The sequence below is a fragment of the Oryza glaberrima genome, chromosome 3 (assembly GCF_000147395.1).
Source record: "Oryza glaberrima chromosome 3, OglaRS2, whole genome shotgun sequence".
Lineage (NCBI taxonomy): Eukaryota > Viridiplantae > Streptophyta > Magnoliopsida > Poales > Poaceae > Oryza > Oryza glaberrima.
The window spans coordinates 24064323-24086055 of NC_068328.1; the positions used below are offsets into that span (position 1 = coordinate 24064323).

At 39.3% G+C, this 21733-nt stretch overlaps 2 protein-coding genes across 2 annotated transcripts; one reads left to right on the forward strand and one right to left on the reverse strand.

Moving 5' to 3' along the window:
* LOC127767560 (serine/threonine-protein kinase-like protein CR4) lies at positions 1–4154 on the forward strand. Its single transcript, XM_052292934.1, has 3 exons — positions 1–500; positions 786–935; positions 1061–4154. The coding sequence occupies exon 3, from the start codon at positions 1100–1102 to the stop codon at positions 3803–3805; it is 2706 nt and encodes a 901-aa protein (XP_052148894.1). The 5' UTR covers positions 1–500; positions 786–935; positions 1061–1099; the 3' UTR covers positions 3806–4154.
* Positions 4155–10839: 6685 nt separating this feature from the next.
* Positions 10840–20174, reverse strand: LOC127766063 (protein NETWORKED 1A-like). Its single transcript, XM_052291088.1, has 6 exons — positions 19568–20174; positions 17759–17983; positions 15855–16202; positions 14448–15769; positions 12578–14347; positions 10840–12237 (listed from the first exon to the last, which is right to left on the reverse strand). Exons 2-6 carry the CDS (start codon positions 17859–17861, stop codon positions 11170–11172), a joined length of 4611 nt encoding a protein of 1536 aa, XP_052147048.1. The 5' UTR covers positions 17862–17983; positions 19568–20174; the 3' UTR covers positions 10840–11169.
* Between the last annotated feature and the right edge of the window lie 1559 nt (positions 20175–21733).

Genomic DNA, 21733 nt, shown 5'->3' on the forward strand with positions numbered 1-21733 from the left:
TCCCCGAGTCCGTCACTCCCTCCGCCGCCGCTCTCCCCTCCGCCCCCGCCGACGCCGCCGCGGCGGAGGCGCGCGCGGGCCTCCTCCGTTGTTGGCGTGGCTTCACACCTGACGACGCGACGGCATGCAAAAGGCGAAGGTGAGAGAGGAGAAAGAAAGGAACAGAGAGGACAGGCGCATTCAATTCTCCCATTTACCATCGCCACCTACATCGCCTTCCCACCCAGCCAGCCGCATTCAATGCCCTCCCCCTCTCTCCTCTCCTCCTCTCACTCCCCACACCACCACCACCCATCCGCGCCCTCTCCTCCTCTTCCCCGGGGATCCAGCACGGCTACGCCGCCGCCGCCGCCGCCGCTGCCGCCGTGCAATGCCCGTGGCGCCTGCTCTCCCAAGAAAAGCTTCCCTTCTTGGTACATGGTCGTCGTCTCCCCTTCCCCGATTGCCTCGCCGCCGACATTCCCCTCGCCTCGCCGGACCGCCGCCCCCCCTGCTCCGAGGTACTCGCTCTCTGTCTCCCCTAGTAGTACTAGTGCACTACTACTGCTACTACTACTAGTACTACTACTTGAGCTGCATGCGCTGGTGAGTTGGTGAGCTTTGCGGTGATTGGAGTGGAGATCCAATCCGAGATACTGCTAGATTCGTTTCAAACTTTTTTCTTCCTCATCAAATGTAGTAGATTTCTTGCATTGTCTTGAGGCTAAAAGCTCTGGCCTTTTATTTGCTAGCTACAGGAGTATGTCTAATCCAAGCCTTTTTTTCTCTCTGTTCAATCCATCCAGGTTAGTTTGCTGCGGATTGGGATTCGTTTGCTGCTGCTGTTGCAAAGGTGGAGGAGCACCAGCAGTCGCATTTTATCCCGAAAGATTGGGGATTGTATGCTTCCAGTGAACCCCGATGCGCCACGTTAGCCGCTGCACCATCCCTGATTGGTATGCACCGAGAGAGAGAGAGAGAGAGAGAGGGAAAAAAAAAGTTCCAACCTTTTCGTTTCGGTTATAATTAGACTCGCCTGATTTCCGCTGATTCTTAGCCCAAAATGTTGCAACCTTTGCAGGAAAAATAATTTTGTGTAGACCCCTCCAAGTTTCAAGAAATGGACATTGTGCCTGTTGTAGCATTGTGCTGCTGCCTGGTCTTGCTGCCCAGTTGGGCCTATGGCCTTGGATCCATGGCGTCCATCGCCGTGTCCTACGGCGAGGACGGCCCCGTGTTCTGCGGGCTCAACTCGGATGGTTCTCACTTGGTCACCTGCTTCGGCGCGGATGCCTCCGTTGTGTACGGTGCCCCCAGCAGGATCCCGTTCGTAGGGGTTACTGCGGGGGATGGGTTTGCCTGTGGCCTATTGCTCGACACCAATCAGCCTTACTGCTGGGGGAGCAACTCCTATGTCAAGATTGGTGTGCCGCAGCCGATGGTCGAGGGAGCCATGTACTCGGAGCTCAGTGCAGGAGACAACCACCTTTGTGCCCTACGAACATCTGTCAAGGGGTTTCACAGCGTGAATGGAGATACATCGGTGATTGATTGCTGGGGATACAACATGACCGCCACACATACCGTCACCGGAGCTGTATTGGCCATTTCAGCTGGTTCTGTGTTCAATTGCGGCTTATTTGCACGGAACAGGACGGTTTTCTGCTGGGGCGATGAATCGGTTAGTGGTGTCATTGGGCTAGCTCCGAGGAATGTGCGGTTCCAGTCTATAGGAGCAGGTGGTTACCATGTCTGCGGGGTGCTGGAGAATGCGCAGGTATTCTGCTGGGGTAGGAGCTTGGAGATGCAGCAGATGTCAACACCCAGTTCCATTGATGATGGTGATGTGAACATAGTTCCGATGGATGCAATGGTCTCCGTGGTCGGTGGGCGGTTCCATGCTTGTGGCATCAGGAGTCTTGATCACCAAGTGGCTTGCTGGGGCTTCACACTTCAGAACAGTACACTTGCACCAAAAGGGCTCAGAGTTTATGCAATTGTGGCTGGAGATTACTTCACTTGTGGGGTGCCGGCCGAGACATCGTTGAAGCCAATGTGCTGGGGGCATAGTGGCCCATTAGCACTACCAATGGCGGTATCCCCTGGGATTTGTGTATCTGATTCATGCAGCCATGGCTACTATGAATACGCAAACCATGGTGAAGTTGGCAGTGGTAGCAAGACATGTAAACCTGCAAATTCTAGACTCTGCTTGCCCTGCAGTGTTGGTTGCCCAGATGACTCATATGAGTCATCACCTTGCAATGCCACAGCTGACCGTGTTTGCCAGTTTGATTGCTCAAAGTGTGCCTCAGATGAGTGCGTGTCATTTTGTTTGTCCCAGAAACGGACCAAGAACCGCAAGTTCATGGCTTTTCAGCTGCGCATTTTTGTGGCAGAGATTGCATTTGCCGTCATATTGGTGTTCAGTGTGACCGCTATTGCTTGCCTGTATGTCCGGTACAAACTTCGACATTGCCAGTGTTCAAAGAATGAGTTGAGGCTGGCAAAGAATACAACATATTCTTTCCGGAAGGACAACATGAAGATTCAGCCTGATGTAGAGGACTTGAAGATCAGGAGAGCTCAGGAATTCTCATACGAGGAGTTAGAGCAAGCAACAGGGGGCTTCTCAGAGGATTCACAAGTTGGCAAAGGCAGCTTTTCATGTGTGTTCAAGGGCATTCTGAGGGATGGTACAGTTGTTGCCGTGAAGCGTGCAATTAAGGCATCGGATGTGAAGAAGAGCTCAAAAGAGTTCCATACCGAGCTTGACCTCCTCTCCAGGCTCAACCATGCGCACTTGCTGAACCTGCTTGGCTATTGTGAGGATGGCAGCGAGAGGCTCTTGGTTTATGAGTTCATGGCTCATGGATCCCTCTATCAGCATCTTCATGGCAAGGATCCGAACTTGAAGAAGAGACTGAATTGGGCCAGGCGGGTCACTATTGCTGTCCAAGCTGCTCGGGGGATCGAGTACTTGCATGGCTATGCTTGCCCACCAGTAATTCACCGAGACATCAAGTCCTCAAACATACTGATAGATGAGGATCACAATGCGCGTGTCGCTGACTTTGGTCTATCTATATTGGGCCCAGCAGATAGTGGTACCCCACTATCAGAGCTGCCTGCAGGGACACTTGGCTACCTTGATCCTGAGTACTACCGTCTGCATTACTTGACAACAAAATCTGATGTGTATAGCTTCGGAGTTGTTCTTCTAGAGATCCTAAGTGGCAGGAAAGCTATTGACATGCAGTTTGAGGAAGGAAACATTGTTGAATGGGCAGTACCATTGATCAAAGCTGGAGACATTTCTGCCCTTCTTGATCCTGTCTTATCTCCTCCCTCTGATCTTGAGGCTCTCAAGAAGATCGCTGCTGTGGCATGCAAGTGTGTCAGAATGCGAGCCAAAGACCGTCCTTCCATGGATAAGGTAACAACAGCTCTAGAGCGTGCCCTTGCACTGCTGATGGGTAGCCCGTGCATTGAGCAACCTATTCTGCCAACTGAGGTTGTTCTTGGGAGTAGCAGGATGCACAAGAAGGTATCGCAGAGGTCATCTAACCATTCGTGCTCGGAGAATGATCTCGTTGACGGGGATGATCAGCGGATTGAGTACAGAGCACCATCTTGGATAACATTTCCAAGTGTGACTTCATCTCAGAGGAGGAAATCCTCGGCATCTGAAGCTGACATGGATGGACGAACAACCACAGATGGAAGGAACGTCGGGAGCAGCATAGGTGATGGATTGCGGTCGCTGGAGGAAGAAATCAGCCCGGCCTCACCGCAGGAAAACCTGTACTTGCAGCACAACTTCTGATGAAATGTCAAGAACAGTTGAAAATTCAGGCAACTGTCTGCTGTTTATGGTCAGCATTGTGAATTCAGCCAATGTGACCTGCCGTTGCTATATTGGAAATTGCATTGAAATGTTTATAAATCCAATGGTACCTGGCCATCTAAAAGGGAGAGAGAACTAGCTATAGAGAGCACTGGAAGAAATTTTAGCAGCCGGAGGCATTTCTTTGTAGATTATTTTAAATTTTTTTGGCTCTCTTTCCTGATGTTATTTATATGTGGATGGTAACATTTGATGGATGCTCATCTGTAGCTTACAGATCTGTACCCTAAACATCTTTTGCATGTCTAGTCTTGCTTTTTCCTGCAAATTTCAATGCTGTATGCCAATCAAAATGCAACTTTTAGTTTCCCCATTTACTTGCCTGGATTACTTTACCATGCATCCATTTAGCTATATATATATATTTTGTACAAGTTTGCTTAATTTATTTTGGTGAAACATCATTATTTGTTTGCTAATTTGCCCCTGGATCCCTAGATATTCAATAGGAGGGGTAGTGCAAGTTACTTATTTCTGAGTGATCTGGTTTTGGTAGAGAGTTATGAATGTCATGGTCCATATGATCTGTTTAGGTTGTTGCTTTCGACATAATCAAGGCAGGTCGTTATAAATCAATTAATGTTGCGGCGACCTAACAAGGACACGCTATTATGCCTTTGTTACGGACCCTTGTTTCACAAGCAATCATGTAGACCACCATTGGCTTTTGCTGCAGATTATAAACGATTTTACATTTAAAGCAGTGATTTTTAAAAACATTTTTACTTATTCGGATTATAATCCAAACATTTGCTTCATCGTCTGACTGAAACTATACGAAATGTATTAGATATTTTTCTTACTTTTCTGACTGAAATTATTCATCGCATTAGCATATGCTACCTTGCATTTGGATTCTTCGTCTATTTCATTTTATAAACTGATTCACTGGCCATCTGCAAGTTTTTTATATATAATTATTCTTGTTATTCAGTGAATGCTGCATCAAGTCTCCAGTTTGGGACCTTTTTTTTTTTGGGATGGTTGTGAAAATTACATTGTTTATAGTGTTTTTGGATGCTTGGGATTTTGTCAGTTGCGTTTTCTTCTTTAATCAAGTTGGAAACAAATATGTTGTTTTCAAAGGAACAGGAAATGTGACAATGCAACCGTTCTGGGAAAAAAAAAAACAATTCTGTCTAGCTAGCTTTGTTTTGACCATTAAAAAATTAAAATATATTTGCTATCCCCTAAATATACGAGATATCAAAATGTATGCAGATAAACATCAAAATCTTAACTCACTCATAAATGTGAAAATGTTAAGATTTAATACGTGAAAAATGCCACGAATTGTCATAAAAAAATCTTCTACGTTTTTCCTTTCATATTTTTACTATTTTTTATGAATATATAAGAGAATGTGTCAATATCCTAATTAAATGGCATTAAAAAAGAACGGAAGCAGTAGCACGCTTTTTGAACTTTTTGACCGTTACTCGAAAATGCCAAGGTAAAATATATCTATAGCCAACTACTGGCTCCAAAACATCTATAGCCAATCTAATAACTCATTCATATAATAGTTAACTATAAAAATATACTACACCATTAATACCTGGTTCCACCTCTCATACACACATAACATTTTGGAGCCCGTGTTGCAGCCGGCTACAAATCTGTAACCCACTTTCTTCTCTCTCTTCTCTTTTTTTCTCGATATATGGTTATAGCCGGCTTATAGCCTGCTATTGTACCTGCTCTTATACTAATTAATTGGATACTTTATAAGAGATCTCATATTAACTTCAAGAGTCAAGAGATTTGACCGTTAACTTAATATTGTAGATAACCATGGACTTCTAAAGCCCAATTAAGCTTGCGTTCGGCACATCATCCAATCATAGGTTAGTCCACAGGTTGATTAGTTGTGCTTTTACCAATCCAACACGTGTAGGCAAAGAACTACTCCTTCCGTCAAAAAAAAAATCAACCTAGACGGAGATGTAATTCCTCCTAGAATAACGAATCTCTACTATTATAAAAATTGAAGATGTTTTTGCCGGTATTTTGGTACGTCATCCGTGTATGAGTCGGTATTTAAGTTCGTTTGCTTTTGAAAATACATATCCGTATTTGAGTCGGTTTCTAAGATCATTCACTTTTGGTAATACATAAGGAATCATATAAGAAATCTGTTTAAAGAAAGTCGCATGCTAACTTGATACGATCGGACTCCTAACTGTAACTTATGATTTTCTAAAAATATATATATCCAAGCGAACTCACACAGTGAATTTCATATTAACTAAACCATATAACAATAATAAGATTAAAATAAACTTCACCCGTTGAAACGCATAGATATTTTTTATAGTCTAGAGAGTTTGAGAAAAGAAACTCAACCTAGGTAGTCCACATTCGTCGTGAGGGAATGTTTCTAGATTGAGTTTTTTTTAAGGACGGAGGGAGTATGCACTTCAAGGCCAGCTCTTGCATGCGACGAGACGACGATTTTTCAAGGATGATTTTCGTTTGAACTTCCTTTGGTTTCAATTTTTGTTGTTACTTTACATGTTTCTAATCTGCACCGACATCGATTAGGACTCTGGTAAGTCATTGGGCGACCCTATAAATTTTCTGATGTTGGGATGTTGATCCGCAAATCGTTGCACCCAAGAATATCCTTAATAATTGTCGCATGAATAATCCACGAATGTATGTTGTTGATTTGTAATATAATCTAGCGAATTTCGCTTACACCTAGGGAGATATGTCATGGTCACTGCATCGTCTATCAGGTAGCACCAAATTAAATTAGATTACCACTTAATCGTGAGTTTTATATTTATTAATTTCATCTTCCAAAATCATTAAATTGTGACTCCAAGTGGAGTGCACCTTTGTGTTTGTTAATATTTATATCTATCTATTATATACTAAAAGTCCATTAAACTTCCTATAAACGCTCTCAAGTCGCCACGTGGCACTTCTACAAACGCTCATAGATCGTCATGTGGCAATGTCTAATCTCACCGTTGATTTTTACTTAAATCAGTGGATCCGATAATTTAGACCATTAGATTAGATTAGATGTATTTTATTTAAAAGGAAACTAATACTTACTGTTCACGGGAAAAAGAAAACAAAAACACACAAGTACTCCATAGGTACGTACGTACGTGAGACTAAAAAACGATGAATCTTATTATCGTTTATCTTACTGTTCACCGGAAAAAGAAAACTCCATAGGTACGTTCATACTACGTTCGACTAAAAAAGAATGAATCTTACCTACTGTTTATCAAAAGAAAAAAAAAACTACGCATAGACTTATTATAAAAAACAATAAAACGAACATAACATACGTAGGACCATTAAAAAAATCGATTATCTTTAAAATAGAGATTTCTACTATTTAAAGATAAAATCTATTGCAATATAAATTTAAGCAAATATCACTGTTAATTTTCACTTAAATTGTTGAACCTAATATTAGACCATTAGATTAAATGTATTTTATTTTAAAAACTAATACTTATTACTCTGTGTATGTATACAGGAGAACTATATAATTGTTAGGCTAAAAATACATAAATAGTCCGTACGTACATACGGCTTGGAAAAAGAAATAAACCTTACCTACTTTCCATCAGAACAAAGAAAAATCTACGCACGGTGGTATTTTGAAATAGTATTTTCAAAATCCCTTACTATAAAAACAATAAAAAAAGTGAATCATTAGGAAAAGATCGATGGTCTTATGAAATAGTATTATCTACTATTTAAAAATAAATATATTACTCTATAAATTTACATAAATATACATAGTTAAACTAAATTTATATTATAAATATGAAATATCCCATCAATGATATTTATTCGTCCTATCTTAACATACTAGGCTGATATATATAATATTTAATGCTATGATAATTTTTTATTTCACATCAAATTTTAGGGTGTCTTGACGAATACACAACACTAATTTAAATCTACATTTGTAAAAATGAAAGCAACACAATTTGGTTGTTTCATTTTACACCATTAGATTATATTTAATATTTAAAAATAATGCATTTCTCCTATATACGGATACATGAGAAATATGTAGCTGTTGACCAGAAAAAGTACTCCATATGTACATATGATCGAAAAGAATAATATTGCTTACATATCGTTTGCTGGAAGAACATAAAACGAAAGTGTACTTATAATAAAGCCAAAAAAATTGGTAGTCCTTAAAAAAGAATTTTCTACAATTTAAGGATAAAATATAATAATCTTCAAATTTACGCAAATGCAAATATAAAATACCCAATCAATGCTTTTAAGCGTTTTATCTTTTAAATTATTTTAAAATTATATATCCAATTTGTGATACGGTTGTATTCCCTTAAATAAATAAACTACTAAATATCTATAGCCCTAAATACATCACAAATATGAAGCCGACATATAATAATTAATGTTATGATAATAATTTCACATCATATTTTAGGTGTAAAAAACACTTGACGAATACACAAGGCTAATTTAAATGTACATATGTATTCTCCAAATTACCAATGGCGTCTCATATGATTAGAAACAATAGGTGATGAAAACAAACCGAATACTGAACTAACATGCACTGTACTATAGATATTATAGATATTTGTCAAAATATGATACGGTACTTTGGAGATTAACGTGGTAGTATTTAAAATAAATCACTTTTATCCCGGTTACATATAAATTCTTCTATTGTTTTGAGATAAAATTCAACTGCTTCGCTTTATGTGACAAAGGGAATATAAGTAATATAAGTCTATTTTCGATTAGATGAAGTAGTATCATTAGCTATATTTTTAATAGAAAATATCTTTCATTAATATATAATAAAATTAAAATGTTACTTAAAGTAGTCTATGGCATATAAAATAAAAAATGTTATATAAAGTTTAGAAACTCCAAAAATTTTAAAAAAAGAATCACATAATACAAATAGATATGAACTAACTTTATTATTGTGACACATTTTTTTCTAATAAATTTGAAGATATAAAATTTCAAGTAACATGCCCAAACCAGTTATTTGCGAACATACATTTAAAATAGAGTTAAAAAATATTTCAAAAATATCATCCACACATAAACATTTGTAATAAAATTTCAAACAAGATTAAACAACATGCCCGCGCGTATGCGTGGGCTACCTTCCTAGTTATCATAATTATTGCAATTAAAACCCCATGCTAAGTATGCCTCTATGTGTATTAATTCTTAGTCCATAACTCTACACCAAGTGCGACTTGATATTATTATTCCTAATTTAAGTAAGACTCTAAACAAGGTACGATTGAATATATATCAATTATGACTTCCAAACAGAGTATAGATTAGCACTTATTATTTCCAAAATTCTAAATTGAATCATATAAAGAATAAATTGAGACTCCAATATTAGTACAAATCAGTAGTAATTAATTCTAAAATTTGAAATTATTATGACATATTTCCTACATTTTTTTAAAAAAAAAGGCTTATTTTTAGTGGGCACATTAAAAAGGGAAATAAAACTATGCTAAAAATAGAGTAAATTATGCCACGGTATATGAACTTGTATAGTGAGTGCAAATAGGTACAACAACTTGTAAATTGTTTATTCCAATACAACAATTTGCCTACTTAGTGTGAACCTGGGCAAAAACAATCTTTGTAAGCAAAATTGATCTAATGTGACCTACAATGATGAGTAATTATTACTCCCCCTCTATACCATGATACGAGGCACGGTTAAAGTTGGCACGATCTCCAAAACTAATATTTAGCTTATAATTTCTTATATACTATAAGGCTTATAGCAAAAAAATTATAGCCATATGAAAGTAAATTTAAATCTCAATCTAATGATATTTTTTAACAAATAAAAATCATTTCATATTATACTAAGTGTTGGTCAAATGTTTTAAAGGTTAAATCTTGAAACACGTGCGCGCCTTATATTATGGGATGGAGGGAGTATTACACATTAAAATTTCAACGGACAAAATGTGTAATTATTATTCGCTTGATATTTTCAAGATTTGGATCAACAAAAAGTGAAATAATTAAAAATGCCCAACCATGAAAATAAACTTTTAAAAACAAGTTTTCGGTAAAATGGAGTGTCTGAGCATGAAAATTAAAATGTTTTTTCAGGAAAGATAAGGTAAGAGTAGCATATCACCAATTCAACATTTAAAATCTAGCATGCACGAAATTGCACGGGAAAGTCCCTTATTTGCAATTCCCTCAAAAAAAAAAAACCACAGAGAAGGATAAATCTTCACTTTTGTTAGTGACAGCTTGTTTCCTTTTTTTTTTCCCACATCTCACGCAATTGCTCCTCTTGGAACTCTTGTTTACTCTTTGAGATAAATTTTTCACTGTTAGTTTGCTTGAACTAGGCTGCGAAAAAAAAAAACCGTTTGGTTGAAGCTTTCAGCTGCAGCACAAGAAGTGCAAGCAGCAGCTTGCAGAATTGAAACTTCACCAGACTAAGCTCTCATGCTCTCTGAATTGCAGACACAGAAACCAAATCAATGGAGGATTTTCTTGCCTGCAGCTTCTTTGTTAGTAGGTGTCATCCAATGCCTACATGCCGTCCATCTAAATTGTCACAATGACCTAAAGATAGGAAAGCTCACCATATGATTATTCTGCAGCGTTTATTCTCATCAGGGCCAAACATGTGATCATTTCAGGGGATTTCTTAGAGTTCAGAGCCAGAATTTTGGTCCATCCAAATGAGATCAGAGTGATGGACTCGATATGGATCCAAAGTCTGTCTCAGGTCTCACCCTGACCATACAAAATGATGAAAGCCAAGCAAAATGATGAAAATTGTCCCCCAAAAAAACAAACAATCCATCAGTTGCCGCCTTTTGACAACCGCAGTATACAAAATGTCCATCAGATCTCAATCCAGCCGGCAACCTTGAATTTCAACATTTGCAAATGGTTCATCAGTTCTGTTGTGCAAAAATCCACATAACAGGTTCTTCAAATAATTAATTATAACCCGTCTTTCTTACAGAAAAAAGAAAAACATTGTCATGTTCTCTTTACACATATCATGGAACATGATAAGAAATAAAGTTGACCTTAATTTTACAAGCTAAGAAATAAAATTTATAACAGATGGTTATTGTCCATATGGTTTCAGAAAAAAAGAAACTGTCAATGACTACCATTTACAATCCTTACATGTCCACTTATTTACCTAAGAAACCATGAACAGCAGATGACTTGCTACAGTTCTGAAACTGAAAAGCTTAGCCTTCCATTTTGCCTTTAAAAAGAAGCGGCATGAAGGCGAGTTAGTCATCAATGGCATTTGCTTTCATGCAACCACATGGGGAACATCGCTGTTGCTTCCGACTGTCCCGCCTTCTACCATAGAGCAAATCTACCAGCTGCACTTTCGATCGCCGGTGCATGGTTTTTGATGTTCTTGTGCTAGTCTGCTCCTCCTCGTATTTCAGCAGAGCTTCCTGCACCTTCTGCATTTCCACCTCAAGCCTCCCAATCTTCTCCGCCATCTTCCTCGCACGCTCCATGATCTTGCGCTGGTGTCTGCTCCTCAAGTCAATGTTGTCCCCATCAAGACCATCTTCAGATGTGAACTCCTCAGCCTTCTTGGACAGTTTACCGTTGCTATCGATCAGCTGAGTGATGAAGCCCTCAGCTTCTCTTATTTGGTACCTAACGCTCTCGAGCTCGAGCCCTTCTGATGCCTCTGAGTTTGTTTTGAGCTCCTGAATACTGGATTGGAGGGCATTGAGCCTTTGTGCATCAGAAGCCAATCTTTCGATTACCTTGTTCTTCCACTCTTGGTGCGGCTCCGTGGTGATTGACCTTGGTAACTCTTGCTTGTCAATGCTGAGTTCTTTCACGACCATCAGTTCAGAGGGAGGCCTTTTGTAATTGTCCCTCTCAAACGACTCACTTTGCGGCGGTCTCAAATCATTGCGTACATGGCTACTGCTAGCTCCAACGATGCCATGAGAGTCAAGCATCTTCTCATTTGCCTGTGCTACAGTTTTATTGGCCTGACCAAGGGAACCGGTTTTATTACCAGAAGAAATTTGGATGAGGTCAAGCTGAATGTCTTTCAGCATTTGCTCATAATTCATTTCAATCAAATCATCATCCAAAATCTCCTTCAGCTTCAGCACCTCAATCTGCTTCCTCGCTTCTTGCAGATTGGCATTGAAATCAAGCCTCTCTTGATCAAGAAGGACGGCTGTATCCGTAACCACCTTCTGGAGTGCTTTGATGGTCCCATGCAATTTCTGCAGCTCCATGTCTTTTACCGTCCGTACTGTATTCTGATCATCACTCGATCTCATATTGGTCTTCAAAACCTGAGTTGATAATGCATTTTCCTTCAAAAGAAGAAACACCAAATAAGTTTCCCAAGAAATATGATACTTCACAATAAACCTTTCAGAATAAACTTTTTAGGGAAAACATGCGGATATGTAATGCTGGTCCTTAGTACTTCGAAATGTTAGGTTGGGCAACTGCATATTAATTGTAAGAGAATTTGATCTTTTGGACCAACTGAATATTAAGGAGAAAATAGTTTGAGTTTGATTTGTTAATACGCTACGAAAAAGCTCAACTTATTAGAGTGGCAGAATATATTACAGTATATACTAAAGCAAAACCAGCCGAGCAGACAATTATTTGATCCTGAATATGAAATGCAACAGGGAACTATACCTCCATCCTGAGCTTATTTGATTGCAAACAATCATTGGCAAGGGATAAGGTTTGTTTCTCTAGGGCACTGACTTCATTCTGCAATGACCCCAACACTGTAAAATCTCCATTCAAATCAACTTTCAGCCTTCTGTTCTCAATCTCAACAGCATTCAGCTTGTCCTTCAGCTCATCTACATATGAGTTCCTACGGGTGATCTCTTCCTTGAGCACCTCCTTCTGTACCATACTGCTTATCTCAAAACTTTCACATGTTATTATGAGCTCAAGGACCTTCTCCTTGAATAGAGCCGCATTCACGATGGCCATTTGCATGTTAGCCAGCAATCTTTTGATGTCTTCATCACAAGATTTGATGTCAATTGCAGAGTTCTCCTTGCTTGTAAGAACTTCCATTTCATTCTGCATTTTATGTACTTCCTCTTGTAACATTTCATTTGATTTCTCAAGGCCAGCCATGTCAACCTCTATCTCACCCGTTTCCATGTTTACATGGTACTCCAGTTGGCTCCTTCCAGAATTCAGGGGATCGGTGTCCCTTCCCACTGGATATCCACTTCCTATAGCATTTTCTGTACTAGTCGAATTACAAATACTGATGGTTCTACTGAGTTCTTTGTTGCACTCATTACTTTCTTTTTCTAAATCCCCAAGCTTCATGTTCATCATTTTGATGTCCTGATAAAGCTCACTGCCTGCTGCTTGCAGTTGTGCAAAATCACTATGCAAAGACACCAATTGCAATGTCCTCTCTTCATGAAGGCTTCTAAAGACCACAGAAAGGATATCTTTGCTCATTACCTCACTGATCAGAATGCTAAAATCATCTTCGAAAACCCTCTCTTTCTCTCTGGAATCACATAGTTCATCGGATAGCATTGAGTTTTCTTGAATAAGCTTGATAATCTCACTTTGCAATGACCTCCGAGACCCTTGCAGTTCTGACAACTGTCCGACCAAGAACTTTGCTTCTGCCCTTAGCTCATCCACTTTGCGATTACGAGTCTCCACTTCTTCCCAGAACTCATCAGTGATATTCACAAGTTCTTGTTTTTCTCTCTGAAGCTGGAGCAATTCCTCGCTCTTTGCTTGCTGCTCTTGCTTCAGGGTGTTTCGCTCTGACCTTAGATCAGCCACCTCTTGTCCAAAGTGTTCCAAGAGTGTGACAACGAGTGACTTCTCAACAAGTTCATTCTGTTTCACATCCTGAGCATCAGATATAGTGTTCAGTACGCAGTTGATCTCATGCAAGATGAGATGCGCAATGCTATCAAGCTTCATTTGGTCTAAGGATTCATACTTCTCCTCCAAATGCAAGACTTTCGACACCGAACCAATACATTTAGTTAGCTTCTGATTATTCTCCGATAAGTACTCCATTTTCTCCTCCAGAACCTGACATACTTCTTGCTTCATTTTTAGTTGTGCTAAGAAGTCTGAATTTGCATCTGCAATGTCTTCCAAACACTGCTTCCAGATGAAGATTTCTGTCTGAGCTTTTACAATGCTTTGTTCCTCCTCTTCAAGCTGTTCCTCTCTATTCCAATCTTGTTGCGACAGTACGTTGATTTTCTCGTGTAGAGCATCCAATTGAGACTTTCTAGAGTGCTCAAGATCATTGTGCTCCTTCCTCTCAAATCTTATCTGTTCCTGTAACTTGATCACCTCGTCAAGCACTGAGCCTTTCTCTTCTTGTAGATCAGAGTGCCGCTTTTCTAGCTCTGCACAATGTGCTTCCGAATTCTGCAGGGTATCACTGATTCTATCAACCTGAAACATCAATAAGAAAGCCCAGTAACCAACAGGTTCGAACATTGTTTGATTTCTGATGACTACTGCTAGTAATAATAAAGTTTGCAACGCACTATACCTGACAAGCAAGAGTACTCTTCTCATGTTGAAGTGCGGAATTCTGACTATACAATGCCTCTGAAGATTCTTCTAGCTCTTTTAATTTCCCTCTTAAGCTTTCGAGTTCAGCATTAGCATCAGATAATGAATTCTCTAGAAAGACATTCTTCTCAAATAGCTCTGCCATAGTCTGAGAAATTGCCTCGATTTGTGCAACAAGCACAGCTTGCTCAGACTGATGACTGGAAATCTTGGAGCTAAGGTGCTTGCATGATTCTTCCAGTTCTGCCTTCTTTTCCCTCAAAACTTCGAGTTCAGTAGTCACAGCTGACAAAGACTTCTCCAAATATGAGTTCTTCTCTGACATCCTCTCCAAACGCCTTAGGTTCTCGATATACAGAATTTCTGTGCTCTCATGGTTTCTTATAATCCCTTTCAACTCAACATTACCATCCTTCAATTCTTGTACGAGTGCTTGTAGTGATTCTACATTCAAGTCCACAGCCTGTATTTGCTCCTTGATTGAAGAGTGTTTCTTGTCCAAGTCACTCCTATCCTCCTTAAGGTGACAAAGCTCATTTTGAAGTGTCTTCTTTTCATCAACATGCCGGCAAACATCTTCCTCGAGTCTCCGCTGTGCATTCTTCATCGTAATTATCTCGTCCTGCAGGCGAATTATCATGGACGAGGAAGAGTGAATTTGATCATTCAAACTTGTGCTCTCTTTTTGAATTTTCTCCAATTCTTTCTCAAGCATAACCTTTTCTGTTTCAGTGTCCTTTGCCTTGCTTACTTCAATCTGCTTCTCAAGAGCCAAAAGCCTCATTTTGTCCTGAGCAAGTATTAATTGCTTCTCCAAAGAGAGCTGAGCCATTTCTGCTTGCATGCACTTGAGATGCTCCTCCTCTGTAGAGATGTTAAGCTTTTCCAACTCAGCTTGCTTCTCGTTTAGCTCTTCATGCTTCTGTTTCAACATATGTTTCAGCTTATTCAGCTCCAAATTCATCTCCTGGTTTGCTTTTTCAAGAAGTACAGAACGTTCGTCAGCTGTGGTAAAAGGTTGAAATCCACTTTGCATTTCCTCTTTCAGTCTGTTGAACTTCTCCTGTGTATGCAATATTTCGGACTTGAGGTTCTGTAATCTAGCAGTCGATTGTTGGCATTGCAAAACTACGGCTTCCTTCTCTGCATTTTGTTGTGCAAGTGCCTCCTTGAGGCAAACAACCTCCAACTCAGCCTTGTTAGTCTGCTCTAACAATGATGAAATTCTACTCTTCAGGTCTTTGTTTTCCTCTGATAAACTTTCTAGTTCCTTCTGCAGCCTCTCGTTATCCTGGTTGTCTGCACAAGAACATTTGTTGGAAATTACTCATATTTTCACTCTTATTCTATTAAGCTTTTCTGAAGTTTTTTTATGGGGGCTTACCTTTAGCTTGCTTTTTTGAATCACTAGCATTGATGAAAGAAAGGAAATATGGAGCCATGTCTGGATTGTCCATCTCAGTTTCGATAGAAGCAGTTTCAGCTGGGAGATCATCATCCAAGTCCACCAGAACCTGCTCAGGAAATACTTCCGCTATCTTACGATGGGCCTGTCGGAGTTCGCCAGCTGCATGATCATATCTTTCTGCTAAAGCTCGGTATGCACGGTACAACTCCTCAAGCAAGGCCATCAGCTCAGGACGCCTTCGGTAATACATTTCTGCTCTTTTTGCAAATGATTCAGCATCTTCTTCAATGATCTTGATCATCATCTTGATTTTTCTATCCATGTCTGTATTAATCAAGCATTAAAAAAGATAAGCTCAGTACAAACTTGAATGAAAAGTTTGCAACGCTGGAAATGGAATTACAGCACCATACTATGCACAGATATGATAGTGAAACATTCCATAGCTCACAGCATCCATTTTTTATACATCTGGATTGGAAACTCAGCTGATAAGCTAACATGGCCTTCACTTATGAAGTCAGCTTATCAACAGAATGGAAGATTCATGCTAACTCATGAATGATTAATTGATTATCGTATCAAGTGCATATTAATGTCTATTAAAACATATGACTTGCAATAACATTATAAATTCAAAAGATACAGCAGATCATTTCGAAGGTATACCCATTCAGGAGTTGTATAATCGTGTTAGCAGAGTGGTAGGCAAGTGCCATATGTGACCAAAGTACTGCAGTCTGCAGTGCAGACTACAGTAGGAGCTGTTCTGAATTTCAGTAAATTTTCTACCTAAAACAGTATTATGACAAACTTGTAGTAGTGCATTGCTCGCAGCTGAAGTTGATATTCTCTCTATCATGGAGCTAAACTATTAAACTTATTCAGTTCCACTGTAAGCTAACTTAACTAACATTAGCAAATAGTACCACATCAGCATTTTGGTCATTCAGTACAGAAGTCCCCTACCCAAGACCTAAGCTGTAGTGTTCTATGGCATTAAGGTCCCGTTCGTTTCTTCTGTAACAGGTGGATGAAAATTTAGATACTCGTGGCACGCTTTTCAAACTGCTAAACGGTGCATTTCGTGCAAAAACTTTCTATATGAAAGTTGTTCTAAAATATCAGATTAATCCATTTTTCAAGTTTGTAATAATTAAAACCCAATTAGTCACACGTCATTATCACCTTTTTATGTGAAACACTTAATCTTCATCTTCAGGAGATTCAAACACCACCTAAACATGTCCATGTGCTTCCTCAATTTCTCATGACTTCTATACTGGTACTAGAGCACAGTGCAAGTTTTTTTTCTCGAAAGCTAAATTATAATTTAAACACAGTGCAGGTTTTTCTCTGATATTATATTGTAAGGCACATAACATAGTTTTACTTAACAAATTTTTGAGAGAATATTTTTGCTCATTAAAATGTGTACAATTATATCCTTGAGATCACATAAAGCCAAGAAAAATCATTAATATCCACATTATACCAAGGTCATTTATCCACTTAATTAACTATGCAAACAGCATAAGATTTTCCAGATTTCACACAAAATGTCTCATTTTTTTCTAGGTTTCCAAATTGAAAGGTCAGCATTATATCACCAATCACATGCTAAAAACCTACAATCAATGGAGAGGATAGAGAGAGATTAAGATCAATTCGCGGTTGAATAACCCTCACATTTTAAAGTCTACATTTCACTTTTTATTAAACTTATTTAATTGTCCATGAAATTCGAATTCACCATTTCCGTTCCATTCGATTATCATTTTTGTATCAGGATTACAATTCTAATGGAAGAATGCCATACAAGGAAATCCAAATAGTGTGCTGTACAAGGAAATGCTTGCAGATAGCTTTAGATTGTTTACCTGTCAGATTTTCTTGAAGCCATTTTGAATTCTTCGGGCAGATATGACTGTTCCACCACCATGAATATTTGCGCCTCATATTGGTTGGTGATGTTTCTTCCATTATGCCAACAAGCTAAAGAGCAGAGCTACTTTCACACTTTAAAGAAACTTCGATCCTTTACAAACCACAGATGGAGGAACATGAGTTACAACAGGTACTCACGATCTATCACAGTCAATTACCTGCAAAATAATAAAAATTATCAGACTGGGGGCACAAGGCACAAAATACACTGAACATGAAAAGACAACTAATATATGAGTAAAGAAGGGATCACTTTCTGTTTCCTACTATTAAAATTCACAGCAGAAGATCAATACTGCAACTACCTTGCCACAGTCAACACATCATGGCACTTCATTACAGATTGAAAAAAAAAAAGTAGTAGCGGCCAAATCTCCAAGTAATAGCTTAGTTGTGGAGTATTTATCCAATTCCTAAACATGGGTTTTATTATAATATAAGATGAAAAAAGCAATAATGAATAAGCAGCAGTGAAACTGCAAGCATCCCAATCCCCAGAAGATCGCTTCATAATTCGCTTATGTACATGTCAACAATTTTTTTTTCTGTAACAAGGAACATGAAAACATATAATTGCTAGAGAGTTAACTCCAGCACTAATCAACCAAAGAGTAATCAGTTATTTGATCAAAACAGCATAAAAGGAGGAGAAACAAGAATTTTATACAAACAATGAATATGAAGCAAAGCAAAGAATACCGAGTTGAGGAAATCAAAAGCTATCATCAATGGCTCAAAAAAAAAAACTATATACTACCTAGCTATCCTGGGTTCAGAAACAAACATAGGTTGCTTGCAGAGTTAGGAAATGTAGAATCAAGCAATAATAAAGGAATGATAGAGAAAAGGGTGGGCTCTGACAAGAGAACTCAACAACCCAAATAAAAAGATAAAACCCCAACCACTTCCCAGCTCCCAAATGACCCACATATGGAGCAAGATTTCCAAACACAACAAGAACTCAAGAAGGAGACCGCATTAATTACTTGTTTCTTCATCGGTTATATGTCGCTGTGACTGTGATCAAACCAGTAACAGCAAACAGCATCATTTTTATTTCTATTTCTATTTTTATTTTGCTAGGAAGAAAATAGCATCGTTTGATACTTTGATGAGCCGAAAGAAAAGAAAAAAAAAACTGCTTTCCAGACAGTCTCTACATGCATAATAAAGCAAAGAACAATAGAATTCCCAATCTTTGAAGAGCATTTCGCAGACTAACGATAAACAAATCAACAAAAGAAGACATCCCCAGAAAAGAAAAAAGGATCATCATTTGATGAACAACACAGTGAAAAAAAAAGTAGATTAATAAATGCATGAATGGACTGAAATCCTGAAACCACACGGAGCAAACATGAAAACCGAAAGAGTTCCTAAATCCCCCACCAGCCCTGATCTTTGAAGAAACAGAAGGCAAATTGGGGAAGAATGTAACCACCAAAAGAAAAAAGATACAATCTCTGAAATTCATAAAGGTTGAACTGATGATGACGAGACAGTCCCCAAAAGAAACCTGCAAAAAGACGATCTCGCAGCAAAGAAAGAGAGCAGCAATACAATCATATGAAACCACAGAAAACAAACATCAAAGGCCATGGCTACCCAAGAACAGGAGACGGGAAAAGGAATTCACAACTAAACCCGATGCATATCATCAGAAAAACAAATTATTAAAAAACAGAGAGAAAAATGGAGAGGAGAGGAGAGGAGAGAGAGGACATTTCAGTGGAAATTTTTACCTCTTTTCCCTCTGCATCTGCAGCTGCAACCCGATGGAGATCCAGCTGCTCCCCATCCCACCCCTAGGCCATCTCCCAAGATTGAACCGCGGTTGCCGCGATATGTATCCGTGAATGTATCAGCACCAAGATTATTCTTCTCCTCAGAGCAGAGCTGCAACAACCATGCGAGGAAGAAAGAGAGCAGCAACAGCAGCAGCAGAGTGGGAATCAATCACCGAATCAGATCAGTGAGAGAGAGAGAAAGTGGGGAGCGGCGGTGATGGTCTGATGGATCGGGATTTAATTGTCCGTTTCTTTCTCGTGTAGTAAACTTGAAAACCCAGAGGAGGAAAGGACGGATTTTGCGGCACGAACGAGTTCAATGCGATCCCGGACGGAACAAGGAGGAAAAAAAAAGAGAGAGAGAGGAAAAATTCCTCCTTTTTTTTTGTACGAACCGAATTCCTGGCTGGATGGATTGGTTGGTAGAGCGAAGCTGAAGCAGTGTTCTTGTCTCTGACTGCTGCTGCGAGTGATGAGTTGTGAGAGTGGGGACTCACTGGCTGCCTTGGACGGCGCAAGCAAAAGCTCTGAAATAATTTCTCTGTCTCTGAATTATTTCTTGGTGTTTTTTTCTTTTCTTTCCAAGGAGATTTGCATGTGTGTCCTTGGAAAACGTTGGGAATTTTCCTTGGGAGAATGGCAACTACTAATAAGTTGGTGATGATTAGCGCTGCAGCAGCTTCTTTTTGTCAGAATCTTTAGCTCCTTGCGTTCTTTTAAGCAGGATTAGTTGGTTAATTAGTGATTCATGTGGGCGATACATGCCAAGAATGGGGCCAAACCAATTGTGTGTATAATGCTGAATGATTAGGAGCATGATTGTGAGTCTGTGATTGTGCTGCTGTACAGTGAAACCTCTTTATTTTTGTAAGCATGAGCTCTTTAAAACTTTTTTTTGTCACTTGTGTGCGTGTGTTTATCGTCACGCACTAGATTACAGTGATTACTTGACCTGTAGAACGATGGAAAACACTGGATTGAATCACTAATAAGCACCTAGAATTCCAGCAAAATTTCAGGTTGACAGTACATTTAGCTGCTAGCCAGCCAACCATCACCTTAGCTGTCGGCAGTTGACCCCACCACCTCTCACCAGTCAAGCAGTACAGAGTTACAGCTGACAGACAACGACGCTAGCTCAGCAGCTGGATCGTTAATTGCGGAGCTAATCACTATCTCCAGACCGTCTGATCAGGGTACAACGGCTCAGATCGAAATGCCAAACCACAAACATGATGCTAAGTAAATATTATGGAGTATTCCAGCAACTTTCTACTGCTTTGGAAGATGAGTTCACTGATGTTTTTCAGTCACCCAAGCATGTGGTTGTTTAGTAATCCTTCAACTTTATATTATAAGATATTTTAGTTTCTTTTTCTCCATTCAGATTCACCACTACCATAGGAATTTGAACATATATATATAACACATACATAGATCTTAGAAACCCAAAACATTTTGCAATGTGAAATGAATGACGCGCTAGTATCTGCATGTGTTATTGCACTTGCAGATACTAGCAGTGCTACTAGCAATCGACCTGAATTATTCATCGGTCGTCAAGGGGTAGTTGCAGCTACCTGCCTCCTCTTTGCTGTTAACATGTGCTGATTTTCCATGATCCAGGGACGCTAAACTGAATATAATTGACTTAGGTTGCTTTGTCTGTAATTCAGAGTAACAGCCAAAAAAATTTTTACTTACAACCATATTTTTCTACCTTTCACTTTTCACTACAGAGACGTTGCTCCTCTGACGTTAACGTTTCAACCTGCGATCATTTTCTGATCTCTTTGCTTACTCCAACATGAAAACTACAAGCTAGCAACAACACAATCCTGCACTACTTAGCTAAGAAAGCTTCCTCTACTTTGCATGTCAAGCTGTTCCTTTTCTGAAGAAAAATATGCCAAGCTTTTGCTAATACACAGTGTATAGTAGCTAGCTAGGCAAGATCGGTGTGTGTTCTTGTTGATCAAACTTGTTAAGTACGGATTAAGCACATGTAGAAAAATACACATACTCATCCCTGTCAAGCTCACCTGCCAATGCCATCACTGATTAATTAGCTCACTAACAAGTACTCCTACTACTACCTGCACCGACAGGGGAGCCTAAATC